The sequence below is a fragment of the Trichosurus vulpecula genome, chromosome 7 (genome assembly GCF_011100635.1).
Source record: "Trichosurus vulpecula isolate mTriVul1 chromosome 7, mTriVul1.pri, whole genome shotgun sequence".
Taxonomy (NCBI): domain Eukaryota; kingdom Metazoa; phylum Chordata; class Mammalia; order Diprotodontia; family Phalangeridae; genus Trichosurus; species Trichosurus vulpecula.
Genome location: NC_050579.1, coordinates 113,139,067 through 113,163,297, shown reverse-complemented (window position 1 = coordinate 113,163,297; position 24,231 = coordinate 113,139,067). Strand labels below are relative to the sequence as shown.

General features: G+C 37.6%; 1 protein-coding gene across 2 annotated transcripts in view; it reads left to right on the top strand.

Moving 5' to 3' along the window:
• The window catches only part of UTRN (utrophin), a 467,326-nt gene that overhangs the window by 273,136 nt on the left and 169,959 nt on the right, over positions 1–24,231 (top strand). For both annotated transcript variants that reach the window (XM_036766848.1, XM_036766849.1), the window contains one exon: positions 4,577–4,733. In XM_036766848.1, the coding sequence (XP_036622743.1) occupies positions 4,577–4,733 (157 nt within the window). The remainder of the gene's footprint in view (positions 1–4,576; positions 4,734–24,231) is intronic.

Genomic DNA, 24,231 nt, shown 5'->3' with positions numbered 1-24,231 from the left:
AAATTACTTCTGTACCCTACCCATTGTTTTTATCCTTATGTCACAGTGAGAAAAACAGATATTTAGAGTATTTAAGTAGTTTACTGAGTATCAGTGAGTAATGGGTAGAGCCATTAAGTTAGAAAGCCAAAATTAAGCACTATGCATGTGTCTGATGGTTAATCTTTTCTCACTATATGAACAGCTGTCCAATCTCATGTTTTTAGCCATAGCATATTTAACCTATTCAATATTCTTATTGATGGTCCCCTCAGTATATCTATCTCTTAAACTCCAATGACCATAATTTCCATTCTCCATCATCCACCAGCCAGTAGTATTTCCATGGCACTATTACCTCAAACTATTTTATCTCCATAATCATTCTCTTGTATTCCCCTCAGATAAACATCAACGACTTTCTGCTGCCTCTGCCACCCTAGCTAAATCTGTTCTGTATACTCTCTTTGTTCTCTGAAACTTTCTATCCCCCTTTGTTCTTCTAATCTAGTGTAGGGGTGGGGAACCTAGGGCCTCAAGGCCACATGTGGCCTTCTCTAGGTCCTTGGGTGCAGTCTTTTGACTGAGTCCAAGTTTTATAGAACAAATCCTTGTATTAAGGGGATTTGTTCTGTGAGGTTTGGATTCAATAAAAGGGCTGTACTTGAGGACCTAGAGGGCCACATGTTACCTTGAATCCACAGGTTCCCCACCCCTGGAGTGGTTCTCAAATCTTTTAGTCTCAGGCCCCTTTTACTCTCTTAAATTATTGAGTACACCAGAAAGCTTCTGTTTATGATTGTTATATCCAGTGGTATGCTGGCAAATTCTTAACAACTAGCTCTCTGAAAAAAATAAAGTATACACCATATGTTTAAGTTTGATCTGCATTATTAACATTTTCTCCATCACTTTCTTAAGTCTAGACAATCAACAACAAAAAAATATGTCAAGCCCTGATTTGTAGAATTTCCTGGTTTCCAAAGTATAAATGCTCATGCTGGAGACTTAACAATCTGCTCTGTTTCAAGCAGGCCGCAGTACAATCCTGGTTCTATCTATCATTGTGTGCCATATTAGACACTAAAACTGATGAATTTTTAAAGTATCAATTCATTAATAATAGCTAACAGATCAATTAAATGTTAATACAAATAACATCATAAAAAACCTTATATTTTCCAAAACAAAAAAATTAGTGAGAAATGTTGCATTATTTATATATTTTTCCATAAATAAATTTTTGAGGGGTCTGTGAGCTTGGATAGGAGAACAATTATATCTTTATTAACTTCTAATTGAAATGAAAAATTTCTTTCAATTATGAATACAGGCAACAAAACCTAGTGGTAGTTGGCTCCATCAGATTGCCAGCAGGATCCATGAAACCCATCCCAACCTATCCAGTTTTAAAGTTGATCCCATGGATCTGGTCAAGAATATCCTGTCCTTCCCCCATTGGATCCCTTTCCCTGTTTTTACTGTTCATGGTCTAACAGTAATTATATTTGGACCATTTCTGCCATCCAACTTTTTGGCTTCCAATCCTGAGCTATTTAATGCTTCTAGAGAAAGTCACAGTCCTAAGCTAACTGGATCCTCTTTAATTCATGTTATTGGACCAAAAGTGCTGTATGGTTATCCTTCTATCCATCAGTGATGGACTCTCTAACTACGTTTCCCACAACAGCTGTTAGATATCTTTTTTTCTTTCCTCGAGTCTCCATTACTTTATCCAACTCACTCTCAGCAAATGACCTTGCCTCCACTTTTACTGAGAAAATTGAGAACTTTGATTGTTATTTCTCCTATTCCACTTCAGAACTTCTCCATATGAATAATAACTTTTCTACACTTCAAGTTTAAGGGGAACTAATGGTTTCCCGCATTTTACAGATGAAGCAATGCAATCCAGAGAAACTACATAACTTGCCCAAAGTCACACGTGTACTATGTAGACCTGGGAGTCAGATTCAGGGCCTCTTGCTTCCAAATCTAGTGTATTCTCACTGTCCGCCTTCGCTTACCTTCTCTTCCTTTGCTCCAGTTTCGAGGGATAAAGTGGTTCTTATTTTCAAGGCTAAATGTTTTTATTTGTGTCCTTTTTCCTTTGGTAGCTTTCCTGGTCAGTCATTAACCCCCTCTTCCCTTCATTCTCTTCCTAATGTACTGGCTCCTTCCCTATGCCCTATTACAGACATTCTCAGATTTACCCATCTTACAAAACCTTGATCTGATCCTGCTTTTCCCTTAAGCTGTTTTATATCTCCTGCATGCTTCTTCATGCTAAACAACTAAAATCAGTTATCTTACTGTTTCCATCACTACCTACTCACTCCTTAGCCTCTTGTAATCTTACATCTCACTGTACGAAAAAATGCTTTCTCAGACATTACCAGTTTTCCCCCCAAGATAAAAAAGGCTGTATTGATTCATTTGTTTTTACATCTCAGTTCCCACACTTGGACCTCTCAGCCCTAGAACTGAATCCTTCCCTGTAACAAACTACAATTATCCCTACCCCATCACAACTTTCCCCATTGTTGTGTTGATATATTGCAGGTTGGGAAAAGAAATTAAATGAGAATTTGGGGGGAGTTTTGTGGAAGCCCCAGACAACATGAGGTCAGCAGAGGACACAGAAAAATTTCAGAAACTCAGAAATGTAAGAAATATGTTTATGGTATCGTATAACATCAACATATTTTATCTTTTAATACCGTAACAATTCAAGACTTCTTTGGTGTGAAGGGAGGACCAAAAGTTTTACACAAATTTTCCAGATCAGGGGTCACTGCACCCCTAACCCCTGGGACATGGAAGGGATAACTGTTTTAAGCAGTAACAACTAGGCTACCTCTGGCAGCTAGACCACATTTTACCCCTAGAGTTCCTCACTTCTCTGCCTAGGTGGGGGACACGTTTTGCTATGGTTTTCAGTTTCTCAGAACTCACCTGCCTTTCCTTTGCATTTTTGAAATCGTTATATATAACAATACTTATTCTTATGGTCTTTTGTTAGTGCTTTATCCTCTCTAACCTTTCTGTCATGGATTTTTTATTATTGAGAACCATTTTTCCTGGATTCTTAGCTAAATTTCAGTCTTGTAGTATTTAGCTTACAGAGGTATTAAGAAGTTAAAGTGAGATCATATGGTCAAAGAAATCTGTAATCTTTCAAGCATTATAAATGTTTTTGGTGGTATCATTATTAATTATGATACTGCCTTTCCCCTTGATTTCATCAATACTGCTTTCTCCTAATTATCCTAGCTAACTTAATGCTCTTTTTCTGTTTCATTTACTCATTCATTATCCAGCTCCCACATCCTAATCATGTGTGACACTCTTCTTTCTTCCCTCAATCTCTTCCCCTTCCCACATCCTCCTCAATCCCTGAGCCTCTATCCTGGGCCTTTTGATTCTTCTCTCCATTTCTTTTCTTGTTAATCTTAAGCATTCCAAGAGATTTGATTATTACCTCTGTACAGGTAGCTACCCAAATCTGTTCCCGACTCTGTTCCCACACATTTCCAGATCTGAATTCATCTTCTTCCCCACTCCCCACTCCTGTCCTTCCAAATTTTCCTTCTTTTTGAGGATAACACCATCACCCTCATAGCCACCCCATGTTTAAAACCTCAGACCCACCTTTGATCCTTCCCCCTCCTTACTTCACCATAATGTCTCTACGGCGTCTTTTCCAACTGCCCCCTGCTGTCCACCCACACTAGCCATTACGCTTTTCAGCCTCTTATCACTCATCTGTAATACCTTCATAATTGGCTCCTCTGCCTGTAATTTCATTCCTCTCTAGTTCTTCCTTCACATTGCTATTAAAATAATGTTCTTGAGGCACGTAGCTGTCCATTTCCTCTTGCTGTTTAAAAACCTTCCGTGGTCCCCTATTGCCTCTAGGATAAAATACAAACTTCTTACCCTGGCCTTTAAGGCTTCTAATATAGCTCCGCTGTACTTGCCTAGCCTTACTAGATATTACTGTCTTCCCTGAACACTCCAGCCACCAATAGCTGTTCTGTGAACTTGAAGTTCTCTCTCCTTCCTCTGTATATTTTGTACAGGTTCTTTCCCATACCTTGAATGTATGCCTTCCTCATCTCCATCTCTTGTCAGGCAAAAATCCCCTTCTTTATTAAAAGACCAGATTCATGTGTCATCTGTCCCCCCACCTGAAAGTAATTCTTCCCTGATCAAATTTTTGCTGAACACTTTCCCTATCCCACTCTATATTTTTGTAGACATTATAATCTATAAGGAGAATCTAAGCCCCTTGAGGGCAGAAACTTTCATTTTTGTCTTTATATTTCTACTTGTGCACACAAGAGATGTTTAATCAATATTTATTTTGTTGGATGGAATTGAATTAAATTTGTTTCAGATTCCTGGTAATTTCCATATGAGTTATAACTATAGGATTGTGTCCTAAAATACTTTTTTTTTCTTTACAGGAAGTCACAATTCTTCTTTGTAGCAAATTCACCCTGATTTTCCAGAACCAGTAGGTTACCAAGAGAATTTAACTTGCTTGCAAAAGTATTTGAAGCATGTAAAAGTGGTGTGCCTTCTGTCTCTTCAGGGCTCACTTGGAGGCCAGTGCTGAAAAGTGGAATAGTTTTCTGACTTCTTTAGAAGAGCTGATCCAGTGGCTAAACATGAAAGATGATGAGCTAAAAAAGCAAATGCACATTGGAGGAGATGAAACTGCCTTAAAGCTCCAGCAAAACCATTGTAAAGTAAGTCAGCTCTACTCTATTGAAAATCTTTCCTCTGAAATGTAACAGTATTATAATTGTCTTTAGTAGCTTAGAGTAGGAGGAAAATGTCTATAGAGTTAATTGTGGAAGTCAAAATAAATTTTTAAGTACACTTTATATGTGCACATGTACCTGTCTTTGCTCCCTAACCCCCATAAAATTAAAAAATACTTAGTAATTTATTTAACTCTCAGACACTTACTTGAATTTATTCAGATAAACATTTGTTTTATTCATTGTCCTGAAATCTTTTCAGAACTTTTGAAGTATTCATTAATGTAATGTTTCCAAATGATCTGTCTTGCTGGTATATTTGTTTTATTTTAAAAATTTTTAATTCATTTTGAACTTAAATACATGAAGACAAAAAAGAGAACATCTCCATGGATACGGCACAATATAAAATGAGGAATCAATGTAAAACCATGAATTTCCATTTCAGTCTGTTTACCTTTTTTTTTTTTTTTTTTGAAAAACTGTTAGAAGTGCTATACAGTGTTTTCAAAGCTACCCTCCTTTTTTAGGCTTCCTTCTGAGTTTTCTTTTTTCTCTACTGTGCACTTTTTTTCATCCCTGCCTCCCTACTCTGCTCTGCTCTAGGGAAGGCTACCATTAGACACAAATGTGTGTGTGTGTGTATATGTGTCTATGTATAGACACATATATACAATCATACTATTATGTACTCCTATTTATCATTTCCTTCTCTGGAGGTGCCATTATCTTCGCATTATAAGTCCTTTGTGATTGATTTGAGTATTTACAATACTCAAAAAGACTTGCTCATTCAAAGCTGTTCATAGACCAGTATTGCTGTTAACTGTCTACAGTCTCTTGGTTCTCCTCATTTCAGTCTTCATTATTTCAGGTCAGCCTTTCCATGTTTTTCTAAAATCAACCAGCTCATCGTTTCTTACAGCACAGGTAGTATTCTGTCACTATCATATACTACAACTTGTTTAGCCATTTCCTTCAATTTCCAGTTCTTTGCCACCAGAAAGAGAGTTGCTATAAATATTTTAGAACATATAAGTTCTTTTCCTTTTTCCCTAGTCATCTCAAGAAACAGACCCATTGCTGGTATATTTAACTAACTTATCTTAATACTGTGAAGTGGCCATATAATGGGTTGGAAGCTTTTTTTTAAATACAAAATTATGTGATATTTTAGTTCAAAGCCTTATCTAAAATCCAAGGTGGAAAATAGGTCCAGTTTAAATCTTGGAGCATCACACTCCCTGCCCCCCCCCCAAAAAAAAAGACAACCAAGAAACCTGCAGACCTTTCCAACTCTACCCTTGTTTAAAAAAAAGTTTGTTTCATTCTTTTTTCATTGTCAAAGTCTCTACCCCATTATTGCACCCCCGCCCCTCCCCCACCAAAAAAACAAACCCCAAACCTTGCAATAAGCAAATCAACACTTCTATTCTCTAAATGTCACATAACCCTGAACAGTGAGGTATATTATCAGTAGCGTTGAATTATCTCTTTTTTTTCAGATATTTAAGTTATTCATCATGCCTATTTCTAAGTCTTTTAATTGACCCCCCCCCATATCAAGTTTCTCAACCATTTTAGTTTTCTTTGTAACATTTGTGAGTGGTCTGCTTCTATTAATTGTAAAAGGAGATCCATACATGTCTCATTATGTTAAAGAAAGGTATTTCTTACGTTTAAAAAAAAGTATGAAAGAACTATCTATAGGTTGTTGTTGTTGTTTTGGAACTCTCATAATAAGTATCTACACAATTCATACTGCTAAATGTTGTCTTGGTTGAAAGAAAAACTTCTAATATAAGGGAAGAGATTGGGCAAAGGGCATTTATATTGTATTTTATGGTTTCAAGTGCCTTTGCCTTAGAATAATATAGAAGAGTGAAGGGAAGGTTTTGTGGAAGTGTGGGAAAAACAGCAATGGAGCTTCGTGGCTTATGGCCTCATTCATTATTAATCGATTGTTGCAGCATGCTTCACAAGTAGAGATGAGGCCTTCCAAAATTACATCACCTCTTTGCCTTAGAATCCTCATCAATTATAGATAATTATCCATGTAAAGCCCAAAGGAAAATCTCACACATTTCTAAACTTTCCTTTTGTTATTAGTGTGTGTGTCCTTCCTTCTGGACAGTATATAGCATCTATTCATCAAACCATGCTGTATTACTTGAGTCAGTTCTATTTACCTCAAGATATAGGCATAGTATTGTCATTTGTGGAACAGATCATTCGTCAAGCCACTGAGCCAGTTCTCTGTCAGCAGTGACCTCATTGCCTATAAGAAGGCCTTCTCTATGGCGTGACAATTCTCTGATCTGTTCCAGGGATGCTCATAGGAAAAGCAGAACCCTCTGTTTCCTTGGCTAGCAACTTGGCAGTAGTATGTCTGGAGAGGGGTGTATTCTTTCTGACCCATGTAAATTGTTTCACTCGAGCAGAATTCACTAGTGTTTACTTCTTGTATAGCCTGTGTTAGGAACTGGCAAACTTAGTAGTAAGAGCAATGGGATGAAACAAACCATATGTGTTTTCCTGCCCATTCACAGAATGCCAGAGGGTAAGGCAGAATTGTCTGGTAGAGGAGGAGGGAAAAGGGCACAAGGACTTTTTTTCCCCTAAACTAGGGAAGCAGAGGCTTAGGAAAATTCAGTGACCCATTTGACCCATAGCTATAAATAATAGAGCCGACTAAAAATGAGCTTTAAAAATGTAAAAGTTCTCATTCTGGCATTATATATATCTTAAGAGAGTGGTAAGATTGCTTATGTTGTTGTGGGTAAAGTGACCCTCCTAATTTGACTTAAGTAAGAGAGGTGAATAGTAATCTCTTAAGTGATAATTTATCATTTTGGGTGTTAGGAAATTAGATGAAGCTGTTGATACACTATTTTCATTTGCGATGATTGACAGAGTGTGTTAGGGTGATTAAAAACTGGAGAATAACTCGTATCAAATAAGATAATAATTGTAAATTACTTAGCACGGTGCCTGGAATGTAGTAAATATTATATAAATGTTAACTATTCTTATAAGCTATTATTAATTCCTATTTTAAGAGGAAACAGATATAAGAAAAGCTCACTGGACAGAATTTGCTACAGTTTTGTAAGTTAATGAATACATTTAATATACATGACCTTAAATTCTGATGTATATGGTATGTGCAGCCAGGAAGTGGAGTTGGCATGACTTGTCTAAAAGCCTATGAGGCACGCTTATCAAATTTGCAGATGACAGAAAGTTGGAATGGGTAGCTTAAATAGTGAAAGACAGGCTCTCAGACAGACCAGGAGTATGGGCCAGTTAGTTAAATGAAAACAAGTTTATAGAGGTGAACATAAAGGCTGTGTTTGTGTTTGAAAATGTAACTTATGAAATGGTGAGGGGGGGAACCAGGGCATGGCTAGACAAGAATTCAAGTGGATAGGAGATAATGATGTTTGTCTAAAATTTAGAGTAGGTAAAAGTGTAATATTATTCAGACAGTGTAGGTTAGAGCCTGATTATGTAGGACCTTGATTACTAGAAAAATGAGTTTATGTAAGATAAAGATGCTACATTAGGAAGATTACTCCAGCAGTAATGGAAGATGTCTTGGTACAGATTTGGACTGAAAGAAAGACTTAGGTAGGAAGCTGTGAGAGTCATCTAGGGGAAAGGAAAATAGTGTTTTAAATGAGAAGGTAATGAGATCTCAGAGAAGGGAATGGATTCATCAGATATTTCAAAGGAGGAAGCAGAAGTTTGGGCAAATGGTTGACTTCCTTTTCCCTCACTTCCCAATTCAATCTTTCATGCAGCAAGCATTTATTAACGGACTAATATATGCCAGACACTGGGTTTGCCTGCTGGTGATACAAAATAAAAATAAAAATCTTTAATCTAAAGGGACTTAAATTCTATCAGAGTACACATATAATAGAGAGTGTACCAAAAGTCTTAGTGCAGTTTTTAGCTTTTGAGTAGTATATGCACAATAAGTAGCTGAGTTCAAAATGTTTTTTAATGCAGTTAGGGAGATAAAGAATACTAGCATCTGGAGGCGGGGAGGACAGGACAGAAAAGGCTTCATGTTGATGTTGGTATGAAAACCGTATCTTGAAGGAAGTGAGAGAGACTCCTCTTTGAGTTGGAGATATGGAGATAGTGCATTCCAGACATGGCAGATAGGTAGTGAATAGGTACAAAGATGGGAGATAGAATTCTGTGTGAGGAGCATGGAAAAGACCAATTTAGCTGAAATGTAGAGTGTGGGAAGGGAAGGAAGCAAAGCCTAATCAGGCTAGAAAGATACATTGGGCTAGCCCAGGGGTGAGGAACCTGTGGAATCGAGCCCACATGTAGTCCTCTAGGTCCTCAAGTGGGGCCCTTTGACTGAATCCAAACTTCACAGAACAAATCCCTTTAATAAAAGGATTTGTTGTCTAAAACTTGGACTCAGTCAAAAGGCCCCAGTTGAGGACCTAGAAGGCCACATGTGGCCCCAGGTTCCCCACCCCTGGACTAGCTTGTGAAGGGCTTAAAAAGCCAAACATTTGCATATTATCCAAGAAGATAAAAGGAACTGCTGAAATTGGTTGGTTAGGAACATGGATTAGATCTACATTTAAGGAAAATCACTTGCACAGCTGTCCAGGCACATGACCCACAACACTCCTGGTGCCACTGAAACAGATTAAAATGTAATTGGGAAATATTTAACAAAATTAATTTAAAAAATACAGTGAAACATAGATAATGTTAATATGGGGTATTCTGAGTTAATATACAGCCTATCGGGATCTCTATGTATAGTTTAGTGACCACTGTTTCTATTTGTATTCGATACCACAAATATAGAGGATTGACCTTGACACTAGAGAGTGAGAAAAAACTTGAGACAGAAAAAATAAAGAAATCATTGCAGTAGTCTAGCCGACCCACAGATCTGGGGCAAGATACATAGAGCTGTGAGTTGTCTGCTGGTCATGAGCGTGTAAACAAAGGTAGTGGCCAGGTGTATGGTGAGAAAGGCTTATATGCAAGAGACGTGGTATATGTAGAAAGAGCAAGATTTGTGTGAGAGTGAGGAGTCAAAGTAATTCTGAAGTAATAAGCCTAAGAGAGAGGAAGAATTTTAGTTTAGAAGCAGGGAAGTTTGGTAGAGAGATTGATTTGGTGGTAAAGAATAATGAATTTTATACATGGTAAGGTTGTGGTGTCCTTGGGACATCCAGTTTGAAACTTTGGTAGGTGATATTGGGACTGCATCACATGAGAAATCCTTGGGCTGGGTATATGTATCTGCTGGTCATCTGCAGAGATGTTAAATGAGCCTGAAGGAATTGAACTCATCAAGAGAAAGAGTATATAGAAAGAACCTCCCTAGATACAGGTTCTCTGTCTCTCCAAAACAAAACCTTGGACAGTGCCCTCTGCTAAAAATTGTGAATGATGATCCAGCAGAGGAGACAGCCAACAAGCATTTATCAAGAAGCTAATATGTGTCCTGCATTGTGTTAAGTGATAGAAATACAAAAAAAGGCCAAAAAAAATAGTCGCTGCCCGTAAGAAGAGACAACATGCAAACAACTATGTACAAACAAGATATATAGAATGAATTGGAGATACTTAAAAGAGGGAAGATGCTAGCATTTAGGAGCAGCTAGTTAGTGCAGCGGATAGAGTGCTGGGCTTGACTCATCTTCCGGAATTCAAATCTGATCTCAGACACTTACCAGCTGTGTGACCCTGGGCAAAATAACCCTCTTTGCCTCGGTTTCCTCATCTGTAAAATGAGCTGAAGAAGGAAGTGGCAAACCACTCCAGGAGCTTTGCAAAGAAAACCCCAAGTAGAGTCATGAAGAGTCAGATGTGACTGAAAAAACAACTGAAGAATTATGGCTCTTTGTAGATCGTAAAATTTTATCTGGGACTTGAAGGAAGTCTGGGATGCCAGGAAACAGCTTTGAATTCCAGGTATTGGGGGCAGACAGTGAAATTGTCAGAGATAAGTTGGGAAATAAGAGTGCCTCAGTTAAGGAAAAAAAGAAGCCAGTGTCACTGGACCAGAAGAGTTTGTGGTGGGAATTAAGGTGTAAGAAGACTGAAAAGGTAGGATACTGAGAAGCAGCAGGCAGACTGCTAGGAGCAGAACTAAGAACAGTGTCATAACACTCGCTCAGAAAAGAGTTATTGGAGTAGATTGTAGTCTGTCCTTTCAAGCTGTGAGAAAATGGTGGTTTCAGCAATAGAAATGGGAAAATAGGAAAAAAGAATGTTTTGAGGGAGGGGGGTGATCGATTTTGTCAATCAGTTATTATTAATCAATAAACATGTATTAAGTTCCCACTGTGTGCCAGGCACTGTGCTAAATTTAGCTGGGTGTTTTTAGTACTGTCCATATACTGTTTGATGTGCTGGCTCTGTATTCAAATGGAGCTACTCAAAAGATGTTTGGAAATAAATAACTGGAATTATATAGAGACATTAGTGAACAAGTGTCCATTGTAGCTATGGGAGTAGATAGTACTATCCTTCCTCTTTTGTTTTATATTTTATCTCATTCTTTTTGAGTCTTTTTTTGATGCCCACATTTAGGGGCTAAAAAGAGCTATTAATGAAGAATGGGAAGGAAAAAAGCCAAGGAAGGAGACAGGATCAACAGTTGTAAATGCTGTTGAAATGGCAAGAGAATAATGACTGAAAAGACACCAATGAAATTAAAAATTAGCAGATGATTTTTAGGTGCCTTGGAGCAATCAATTTCAGTAGAATGGGAACCTAACCAGATTGTGGGCCCTGAGGATTGTGGGCCCAAAGTAGCACAGTAACTGTATTAAATATGTGTTGATGAGGGGATACAGGATCAGTTCTGTGGAAATACAGTACACTCATGGGAACAATCATGACTGAAATGTTCAGAGCCTTAAATTCTAGATTTAAACAATCCTTATATATATATTTTACTTGTAATTAAGCCTCATGAATTCCTATGTTAGTATGCACCAAAGCCACCATTAAATAGGCAGTCCCACTTGAAACATGTCAAGAAGATTAGGACTGGGCAAGGGAGGAGAGATTTTCCACTTGGCCCTTTGCTGCTTAAACAAACAAAAAAACTAAACATTCACTCATTTTTCTTTAGTCATTCCTTCACACATAAGAAAAGATGATTGATTAGTGTTATAATGTTGCAGAAAAGGGTTAGCTAAGGTAAGGTAATGGAGATCCTATACTGATCTCAGTACAACATCATAAAGACTCAGCTTTTGTCCAAAAAATTACACTTCTCAGTGATGCATATGCTATTCCCCAAGCCCTTGGCTCCCCTGGAGCTTTTATTTAAAACTCCAATTTTCTTTTATACACTAACAGCTATGTACCCTATTCCTATATTTCCCTTTCAGTGTAGAAACTGATAGAGAAAAATTTGATGTCACTTTTTTTTTGACATCAGTAATTCTTTAAAAGGTTTTTGATTAGCTCATTGCCTACTTATAGCCATTTAAGTTTGCTTTTTTCTTAAATGTACTGAAGCCAGCTTAGTCATTTCTATCTACTCCATGATTTTAGGTTGCATCATATTTCTTTTACCAGTGCCCTTGCCAAGTGACTCTATCCTTTGTTCATTGCAAGCTGTCTTCTTATTTGGCTTGGAAACTTAGTCCCCAGGGGCAGAAATATAACATCCATAGAGTAACTTCAGTATTACCAGGTCCCAAGTTAGAGAAAAAAGGGTCCCTCCCTTCCTCTGACTCATATAATGGCTTGTCTTACCTATGTTGTTTTTGTCATGTAACTTTTTCCTTTATTTAAAAATAAACCTTACCAATGAATCTTCCATTAGGCAGGCATATATCTTAAATATAGTATTGTTATAGCACAGAATATTAATTTGCTTTGTTCTTAAATTGTTTATGTGTTTAGATGGATTTTCTGTACATGTTCTATATCCTACCATACTGTAGTTCTTGATTTGAATGCCAGGCTCCCAGGTTTCCTAAGCTTCTAAACAGTTTTTACAAATGGGAAAATTATTGACTCTAATATTAAATTTTTTATTCATTTCATTCTTTGCTTTGAAGTTGCCATTTTTTGGACTAACTCCGAGGGGGAAGATCTTTTAAAAAGTTATGATTTGGTAACTTTCAGAGCTATGATTTGCTGTTTAAAACGTTAGATTTAGATTTTCATCTTTAGTGAATTGGATTTGTTAAATACTTCACGTGGACGTTTTCAACATGAATTATTGTTCAAAAACTTGACAGTATTATACATGTAGGCATAACAGACTTTTTGATGAAATTTTTTATAGATTTATTAGTGAACAGTTATAATACTATAACTCATTTCTTTTATTAATCTGTCATACTGTGAAGGTAAAATTAGATTTTTTTTCTCACTCTTAAGGGCATTTGATGAATACTTCATATTCAACAGTTATGTTTCCCTAAGATTAATGTATGACTGAATTGAAATTACTGGTTGAGGATAATGTTGATGAATAGAACTAATTATACCAAAGAGAATGTATTTTCCCAATTATCCGTGGCCTAAAAGGTATGCCTTATCAGCTTTAGGCTCTTTTTTCCTTTTCTGTTCTTTGACAGCAAGAATTTTATCTCTCTTCCCTAGAGTTCATTTCGGGGGGAAGAGGGGGAGTGTGTGATGATTTTGTTTTAATTCAAATATTTTCTTTATTCAGGATATCCATTTTCAGAATGAAAACTTGCCTCTTAAGTGATTTAGCATTGGACAACTATTCACTATTTATTCTTTATTACATTCTTATTTAAATATTTTTATATTTGACTCTATGCCAAATTTTTGTTTAGTGGCTACTGTGTACAGATAACTCCATTGGTTGATGAGGCTATAATAAATGCCCTATGCCTTACCCTCAAGAAGCTTACACTCTTGTATTTACACAGATAAGTGTAATATGAGGTTCTGATAGGCAGTGAAGAGATTCAGACATAATGCTTTAGGAAAATCTGAAGAGAAGGATATAATATGTTTGAGTAGGAGGGAGGGTTTTGTCCAAGAATACTTCCCAGAAGTAATAGCCATTTGAAGGATTTTTTCCAGTGGATATGAGGATGAAGGAATGCATGTCAGGCCTGGGGGATCACTTGCATGACTACCCAATGAGATGAAGGAGGAGGAGATGGCATGTCACATTTAGGAAGAAGATAAGAATGGAGTTTTATCTGATCATGAAGGGTATTACGGGGAGTGTACAATTTGGCCAGAAAAGTAGATTGGAGCTAGTATTTTATCCTACAGGCAATTGGGGAACCACTGAAGGCTTATGAGCAGGGAAGCAAGATGGCTAGACTTGCAATTCCAGATTATTTTGGTAGTCTTGTGAAGGGTAGGTTGGGGCTAGGAGATATTACAGATAGGAGTATGTCAGGATGCTCTAGATAGTCCAGGTGAGGTGTTTTAGGGACGTAAGTGAAGATGAGGCAGTAAAGAGAAGGGTGCTGATGAAAGAGATGTGCTAAGATTCCACAGCTGCTTAGAGATAGGGGAAGACGGTAGAGAGAAGGGGACGTATTTATGTAGTGGAAGGGATTGATCAAGGACCTCTTGATGAATTGATTTGCCAGTTAAAATCTAAGGAATATAGAGTGAAAGGAATAGAGACAATAGGATTTTAAGGGCTTAAGTAGAATCATTTTTTTAATAGTCCTTTACAAGATTCGACAAATTCCCACATTTCATTAATAATTTAATAATTAAAAGCAAAATGTACTCTATAGGCAGTCACTTGAGGTAGAAGACAGCTCTGAGGAGTGTGAACTTTGAGAGTAGAGGATAGAGCCAGCTAGAGAAGAAGAATCTATTCTTTTAGAGATAGTTAGTTGTTCCTTGACTCTTGGGAAAAGGGAGCGGAGTTCTTTCTCCTCTTCCCCTTTACTTTTCTCCCCACTCCCATAAGCCATGGAATGTTGTATCAGAGTTATTATCCCTCTAGGACAGGGGTGTGTAAAATTTTAAGGAGGATGAGACCTGAAGTTATTCTGTCACAGTTAGTAATTAGCGATTAAAAGGTTATTGGTGACCTTGGAGAAAACAACTTGTCAATGGTGGAATATAAGGTGGATAAGGAATAAATAGATGTTTGTTAGGTATGGATTCTCAATTCTGCAGGGAAATCCTTTTTTTCCTGTGATTGACCGAACTTCCTACAGGGACACTTCCAATCCTTGTTTCTCCTGTCTCCTCAAGTACCTACTCCTCAACTGCTTCCCACTTCACTCTCAGTAGAGTATCTCTCTTAATTTGACTGGAATCACACAGTCATTCTGCTTATGAGCTAGGATAACCCCTCCTCCTCCAAAAACCCCACAAAACCCAAACTCATAACCTAACAACAAAAAGTAAGAGACAATGATAATTGGCCACTGTGATGTGAAAAGTAAATTTGCTGTTCCCTTGGTCTTTCTATTCTCTTCTCATAGTGTGAGTGAGTGACTTCCTTCTGTGATTTCATACATACATACAACACACACACACACACACACACACACACACACACACACACACTTATTGAGTCGTTCATGTCCGACTCTTCATGACCCCATTTTTAGTTTTCTTGGCAAAGATACTGGAATGTGTTGCCATTTTCTTCTCCAGTTCATTTTCCAGGTGAGCAAACTGAGGCAGACTTGCCCAAGTTCACACAGCTAGTAAGTGTCTGAGACCAGATTTGAACTCAGGAAGATGAGTCTTCCTGACTCCAGGTCCAGTGCTCTATCCTGTCTGCTACCTAGCTGATATATATAGTTCCTAAACACAAGTCAACTACCAAATCTGGTGCTCAACTGAAGAAAGTTGGAGGGAAAACCATTTTGGAATTATTTAGAGACTCTATTATATCTAGCAAGCCTCTTTATAGCATTATACTTATATATGATTATTTAGGTTTCTAATACTCAAAATCAAGGATCTGTACCAAGGAGCATGTGTTCTGTAAATCACATTTTCTGTGCCCTGTGGTGAGTCTGGCCATATTGCCCCTTCCATGTATAAGGGTCAGTGTGCTTCTGCCTGTAGCCTCTGGACCCTGCTCAAGTCTGCTGTTCCTCTACCTGTCTCTCAGCCATGGCTTCCCATTTATACCTCAAGAGAAGAGCAGCCTTGCTGGGTTACTGAGTGGAGAATACTCCCTCTCTTAAGGACTAATACTAATATTGAAGGTGAAAAAAAAAACTGGTATGCCTACTTCTCTTCCTTGGAAGATTTCAATATGCCAGAGATTGTATACCTTGGGAGACCTGCTGTGCATATAAATAGATCTCAGAGAGAGAATTATACCTTCTTTCTGTATTTTCAGTCAGCCATGAAAGCTTACCTAATTTCTCTAGTGGCAAGCCCATTCCTGGGTTCCTACCCTTTACAAAGAAAAGAGATTATTAATTAAAGGGGAGCTTATTCATACCTATGTGAGAATCATAGCTCTAGGCTGACCTAGACTTGGATTCAACTCCTGTTCTAACTGCTGAATGCAGCACCATATGCTTTGTCAGCATTTTGCCATATGAGTGCAAGTGGCAGACTACTGCATTCCTATTATGAAAAGAATAATAGCTGACATTTACACAGCACTTAAGAGTTTGCAACAATTTCACTCCCATTGCTTCTTCACATCAAGATCTGTATATTTGTATTGTTGATAAATGTCCAGAATATAAAAGCACAGTTTAATTAAATAAAACAGTGGCTGTGCTTCTTTGTGATGTTTATAGTCCTTAGGAACAGTTAGGGAAAAAATTTTTGTCCCATATACCTATTTAAATTAACAGGTTGGGGGGGGCTGCAAGTACAATGAAAAAAGCATTCCCTTCTGCCTAAGATATTTTGTTCTAAGGGGAAAGACAACCAGTACATTGAAAGAATAAAAACAAGGTAGTCTAAACTAGTACTTATAAAAAATTAAAGCGGGGGCGGAGTCAAGATGGTGGCTGGAAAGCAGGGACTTGCTTAAGCTCCCCCCAGGTCCCTCCAAACACCTATAAAAATGGCTCTGAACAAATTCTAGAGCTGCAGAACCCACAAAATATAAAAGGGAAGCAGGGCTCCAGCCTGGATGGTTGCTGGGAAGGGTCTATCACATGGACCTAGGAGCAGAGAGGAGCAGAGCCCAGCATGGGGCACGCCAGGACCAACCAGACCGGGAGCTGGGCGGAACAGGCGTAGCACCCTGAATCAGTGAGCTGTGGCAGTTACCAGACTTCTCAACCCACAAACCCCAAAGATAACAGAGAAGTTTAGTGTGAAAAACTGCTGGGACAGAGAGAAAGGAGTTTGTGATTAGCCACCGCCCTGGGGTGGTGGAGGTGGTGGAGGTGGTACATCTATAAGGCTGCTTCCAGAGCTACAGCTGTAGTTGCCTCCAGCTGCTGTCCAGCCCCAGGCCCACCTGGTGGAAGGAATTAAGTGGTGGATTAGAGCAGGAGTGCAAAGCCTCCTTTGCCCTGCCTGGATCTGGGCCACAATCCTGGTTGGCAGTTCTTGGGGGAGAAGGAACGCTGGTGTGGCAGAGTTTGCTGTGTAGAAGTAGCTCTGAAAATGACAGTGTAGCCCCTCAAGCTTGCGACAAAGTACTTTCTACCCTACAAGCAGTCATACCCCAACAAAAAGCTCAAGGGGTCAAGTACCAGGTGGCTGGGAACGTGAACAGGCAGCGAAAACGGTCTCAGATTCAGACTCAGACTTTGGAATCTTTTTTTGGTAATGAAGACCAAAACATACAGCCAGAAGAAGTCAACAAAGTCAAAGAACCTACTTCAGAGCCTCCAAGAAAAATATGAATTGGTCTCAGGCCATGGAAGAGGTCAAAAAGGATTTGGAAAAGCATGTAAGAGAAGTAGAGGAAAAATTAGGAAGAGAAATGAGAGTGATGTGAAAAAACCTTGAAAAACAAGTCAATGACTTGCTAAAGGAGACCCAAAAAAATACTGAAGGAAATAACACCTTAAAAAATAGACTAACTCAAATGGCAAAAGAGCTCCAAAAAGCCAATGAGGAGAAGAATGCCTTGAAAGGCAGAATTATCCAAATAGAAAAGGAAGTCCAAAAGACCTCTGAAGAAAATACCACCTTAAAAATTAGACTGGAGCAAGTGGAAGCTAGTGACTTTATGAGAAATCAAGATATTATAAAACAGAACCAAAGGAATGAAAAAATGGAAGACAATGTGAAATATCTCACTGGAAAAACCACTGACCTGGAAAATAGATCCAGTAGAGATAATTTAAAAATTATTGGACTACCTGAAAGCCATGATCAAAAAAAGAGCCTAGATATCATCTTTCAAGAAATTGTCAAGGAGAACTGCCCTGATATTCTAGAGCCAGAGGGTAAAATAAGAATCCACAGATCGCCTCCTGAAAATGATCCCAATAAGAAAACTCCTAGGAATATTGTTGCCAAATTCCAGAGCTCCTAGATCAAGGAGAAAATAGTCCGAGCAGCCAGAAATAAACAATTTGAGTATTGTGGAAACACAGTCAGGATAACACAACATCTAGTAGCTTCTACATTAAGGGATCAAAGGGCTTGGAATGTGATATTCCAGAGGTCAGTAGAGCTAGGATTGAAACCAAGAATCACCTACCCAGCAAAATTGAGTATCATGCTCCAAGGCAAAATATGGATTTTCAATAAAATAGAGGACTTTCAAGCTTTCTCAGTGAAAAGACCAGAGCCGAATAGAAAATTTGACTTTCAAACACAAGAATCAAGAGAAGCATGAAAAGGTAAACAAGAAAGAAAAATCATAAGGGACTTAGTAAAGTTGAACTGTTATGTTTACATTCCTACATGGAAAGATGATGTTTGTAATTCATGAGACCTTTCTTAGTTGAAGGGAATATAAATATATATAGACAGAAGGCACAGGTTGAGTTGAATATGAAGGGGGGATATCTAAAAAAAAAATCAAATTAAGGGATGAGAGAGGAATATATTGAGAGGGGGAGAAAGGAGAGATAGAATGAGGTAAATTATCTCGCATAAAAGTGGCAAGAAAAAGCAGTTCTGTAGGAAGTGAAGAGGGGCCAGGTGAGGGGGAATGAGTGGATCTTGCTCTCATCGGATTTCACCTGAGGAGAGAATAACATACATACTCATTTGGGTATCTTACCCTACAGGAAAGAGGGAGGAAGGGGATAATAAAGGGGGGACAATAGAAGGGAGGGCAGATAGGGGGAGGAGGTAATCAGAAGCAAACACTTTTGAAAAAGGACACAGTCAAGGGAGAAAATTGGATAAAGGAGGATAGGATAGGAAGGAGCAAAATATAGTTAGTCTTTCACAACATGAATATTGTAGAAGGGTTTTACATAATGATACATGTGTGGCTTTTGTTAAATTGCTTGCCTGGTTGGGGAGGGAAGAGGGGAGAGAATTTGGAACTCAAAGTTTCAAAAAGCAGATGTTCAAAAAAAAGTTATTTTTGCATGCAACTGGGAAATAAGATATATGGGCAATGAGGCATAGAAATCTATCTTGCCCTACAAGAAAGTAAGGGAAAAGGGGATGGGGGGAGTGGGGTGATAGAAGGGAGGGCTGACTGGGGAACAGGGCAATCAGAATATATGCCATGTTGGAGTAGAGGGGTGGGTAGAAATGGGGAGAAAATTTATAATTCAAAATCTTGTAGAAATCAATGCTGAAAACTAAAAATATTAAAAACACACACACAAAATTAAAACAAGGTAGTCTATTTGACTGAGATTTCCTTAGCAATTGGAAGATCTGAAAATGCTACCTTAGCGTGGGAGGGATAGGCATTTATATAGTGCCATCTCTGTGCAAACCACTTTTTACAGGTATTATTTTATACTTTTTCCAAATTCTGATAGGAGATATTTATTGAGGCTGAGTTGATGGGGGAATGAATATCAAGTTTGGAGTATAGACAGTATAATGGCAGGAAGATAAGAGAATGGAATGCTATGTGAGAGTAACAGACTTACCTTAGTGCCCTGCATTTAGTAGGCTTGATGTTGAAAATGGAATATCTTTTGTATGTGATGAGAACTGGGTTTGGGCAGCAACTCTCTGCTTAGGTTGTAGTAATGAAAGTTCTATAAGGTTATATATTCTGATTATCATCTAAAATACACTGATCTATCATAACAAAATTTACTAATACATTTATTGCTTAAAATTAAGCTTTAAATAGTTTTAGCTAACACCTATACAGCTAGCTGGAATCTTAATGAGTTTCAGGATCCATGTCATAATGTGTGAGTTTTCCTTTTCTTGTTTGTTTCTATGAGTAGCAGTTTATTTACTCCTGAAATATTCTTCAAGGTATCTCAAAAGTCTAAAAGGTTCCAAAACTTTTGGAACACAGTATGGTATGTTTTATCCTAATTCTTATAGACATTGATAAGACTTTCTTTTCTATGATTGGCCTGGGATATGGGGTAAAGAGGAATTTTTAAAATAAGAGACCTGTTTGGAGGAACCAGACACAGTGAAACTTCAATTAAAAGATCTCCTGGAAATAAATGAAACTCCTTTATACAAAGTCAGTTATGTATGAAAAAGAAAATACAAAATACAAAATGTTTGCACTTACAGCTTCATGCCAAAAATAGCTCCTTCTTTGCTTCTGTTTGTCCTGGCTCAGTTGAAGATATACAGGCTGACCCTCAGGCAATATCGTGGAATCTCTGAAGTTTGTCTTCTGCCATCCAGCTTCTATTCTGTAGCACTTTCCTCCTAGGTTGTAAATTACCCTAGCTACAAAATATATAATTTTTCTTTTCCTTCTTTCCTTCCTTCCTTCCTTCCTTCCTTCCTTCCTTCCTTCCTTCCTTCCTTCCTTCCTTCCTTCCTTCCTTCCTTCCTTCCTTTCTTTCCTTCTTTCTTTCAGTTAGAAAGGATAGCACAGTATTCAGAAGGTAAGGAAATCACCAGTCTCAATTTACCTCTGAACAATGGAGATGATACATAGCCCTTTATGAAATCTATGATAAAATAAGTGAGATATGTGCTGTTAGGGGTGGGGAGGAGATGTTCTGATCAATAATTCTAGTTAATATTTGCTGATCCTCCACATTGTCCTTTATGAACCATTGGTACCACATGTAGGGACTATTGATAGTTGAATGAATTATAGGAAAATTTACCACTCAATAAGAATTTTTTGTTCTAAAATTCAAAAGTATAGGAAAATGGACATCCCTAAGAAAGGGACTATGATACACTGGAGAAAGTTAAAGGACCCGATAATGTGAGATAATTTTAATTATCTCAAATTTTATCTCTGATGCCTGCTAAAATCTCTGCAACCTTGGCAAGTCACTACCCTACCTGGGCCTCAGTTTCATCTGGAGACTGAAGGAGGTCGAGTAGGGAGCTGCCAAAATGACTTCTGGCGCTGAATCTATGATCCCATTATAAAAATAAAGGCTTGTGTGTAAAAGAGAATTTCACTTGAACTTACTATAATATGCAACTGAGAACAAGTAAAAAAAATAACACTCAATATGAGCATTTATAAGATTAATCTTATGTAACTTCACATTTTTATGTTAGAGAACAAGACAAAAATGAAAGGTACTGTATTTATGCATTTCTTTTCTGGGATTGGAAGGGAGAACAAGCACAAATCTTTACAATGTGTGTTAGTTTCTGTTTTCAAAATCTGTGTGAGATATGTTTTACAACTATAGAGATGCTGGAGAAGGAGGGGTTCCTCCCTGGGAGGACTTTAATGTGCATGCTCAACAATCTGACTCACGTATCATTTTTGCTGTTAGAGAGGTAGAACCAAAATGAATTTATACATTAACAGTTCATTTAGGAATGTTAACCAGATGATTTTCTTTTAAAGCACTACGAAGAAGATATTTTATTGCCTTTACATACAGTTGTAAAGTAAACTCATGTTCTTTTTTGATGAAGCTTTATTAGTGCTATCAAACTGAATGCTTCTCTCCTCCTTTTTTTCCTGTCATACAATGATGACTTTAGACTCATTTACCAATTTAGTTTTGAAAGCAGAGAGAAAAAAATAGTGAATTATATCCCAACTAATTCTTCTTGTACTTATATTTATTTGTTTCTTTCTGCTTGCTCTCTATAAGGAGCATCTTTTTAAACCAATTCCAAATAAAGCCTGCTGCCCCAAGAACCATCTTGAATTAGTGAATAGAGGTACCCACATTTATATTCTACATATCTAACTCTTCATACTTTGACATTTAAAGTAAGAATTGCATCTTAAATATGTCTTGTGGTGTTAGAACCTTTGTTTCACTATGCAAAGAATACTTTGCAAAATGCAAAGAAAATTCTGACATAAAGATAAACAGTAAAAGTTGTAGAATAAATAATATGCATTGATGAAGTGGTTCTAGATCCAACACTTACCTTGCAAAATTAATAGTTACTTAAACTCAGTTGTCTCCATTTGCTGTACTTTTGCCCTTGACAAAGTGATTTTTGGACTTATAAATGGAAGTGATAATCTAGTGTCTTTGCCAGATGATAGATATTCCATAGATTGTAGTGGAAAGAGCCCTTATATAGGTGTTCTACCATATGGATTTCAGTCCCTCCTTGGTTACAGTTTTTACGTGCAGCCTTCCCCAAGTTATTTTACCTTCTCACATTTTGGTTTCAGCGCTTTTAAAATGAGAGGATTAGACTAGATAATCTCCAAATTCCTTATTCTCTATAACATTCTGTATCTAAGTCTCAAGGTCTCAACAGACGATCTCTTACCTACCAAGTTGTCACTCGACCTATCATCAGTAGGATGTGTGATTTGCCTTGTTCCTTAGTAGTGGCAAAGCATATATACATTGTATACAGTTTATCTGATGTGGTGGACTAGGATTGGGACTGTATCTAGGAATCCTGGATCAGCACTAAATTTGAGACTAGCCAAAAAAGTTCCATGATTTGACTCATTTAGTATATTCCTCTAACTGAATGAAGTTACTAGCTCTAGATAATGCAGAATGTCAATAGAAATTAACCCATTAAGAGAATAAAGAAATTTATGTATTAGGTAGATTGAAAAATAACTTGTCAACCCACTGCCTTTAGTACACACTGCATCTGGACCTCTCCTTTCTAATGGCTAAAAATCTACTATGTCATTAAGAAATATCTAAAGCAGGACTTCTTAGATTGCAGACTAGAGACAGAAGCCATAATAATGTGTACAATCTTCTAGAGAAGATAGGAAGTATCATGTTTAAGGGACAAAAGGAGTTGGCCTTGGCAAGGGGAAGGGCCATCTCTTCAAAAGAAACAGAAGTCAGAGAGCAGGTGATAATCAGAGGGATGTGAGACAAGACTAAAGGAGTAAGAGGAAGCTCAGGTGGGACGAATGGCTTCTTTTTCGTGTTCTTGAAGTGAGAGATGAAGTCAAGGTTTCAAACAGTTATTTTGTTGTGTAGGATAGAGAATTGATTAGGGAGGATGTAGAAGGATTCCCTTGTTATAGTGAGGGCCCAATTGAGATTAGAATTCTTAATAATAATAACATGCTTACATAACACTTTATAAGCACTTTAGGCCATCTAGGTAGTACAGTGGATAGAGTGTTGGGCCTGGAGTCAGGAAGGCATATTCCTGAGTTCAAATGTGACCTCAGACACTTACTAACTATGTGACCTTGGGTAAGTCACTTAACCCTGTTTGCTTAAGTTTCCTCATCTGTAAAATGAGCCGGAGAAGAAAATGGCAAACCACTCCAGTATCTTTGCCAAGAAAATTCCAAATGGGGTCATGAAGAATTGAACACACTTAAAATGACCAAACAACAACATATAGCACTTTGTTGTTTACAAAGCCCTTTCCCCAAACAAAACAAGACAATTAGTGCATTGCTATTCTCATTAACGGATTAGATGCTACTCATGAAGGCATGGGAGCTTTCTCTATTTCAGTGCATGTAAACAGGCTTTCTGAGAGGATGTGTTGGAAAGAAGACCGTGGTATTTGGAAGGAAATACACATTAAGAAGGGAAAATTTCAATTTGGACTACATTGTACTTTCCTGCTGAAAGAACAAACATGAAAGCCACTTGTTTTTAGAACTCGAAGCTATTTGCTACTGTGTAGCTCTTTATACTAAACAGCTCTGCTGGAGTGTAATTATCCTGTCATTAGTTCTTCATCAGGTGTTAGGGAAATTCAAATTTTCTTTTATGTCACAAGTAGGTAAATTTTTTTGTCTTGTGGGTGAGTTATATAATATTTAAACATTCTTTAAAAATCGGCTATTTCTAGTGTCCCTGATGTGAAATAAAATAAATGGAAACATAAAACTTAAGTAGGGAAAATGCAGAATTCAGAAATGAGACACTTATTTCATTTTAATGTGCTATGATTTCTCTTCTGTGGAAAACTAAGTATATGGTTGGAGAGTCTGGTGTGTTTCTGCCTAAAAAAGCCAAATTGATCATCTATAGGGAAAGCAGCGTGATAGAGTTAAAGCCAGAAACTTACTACTGGTAAC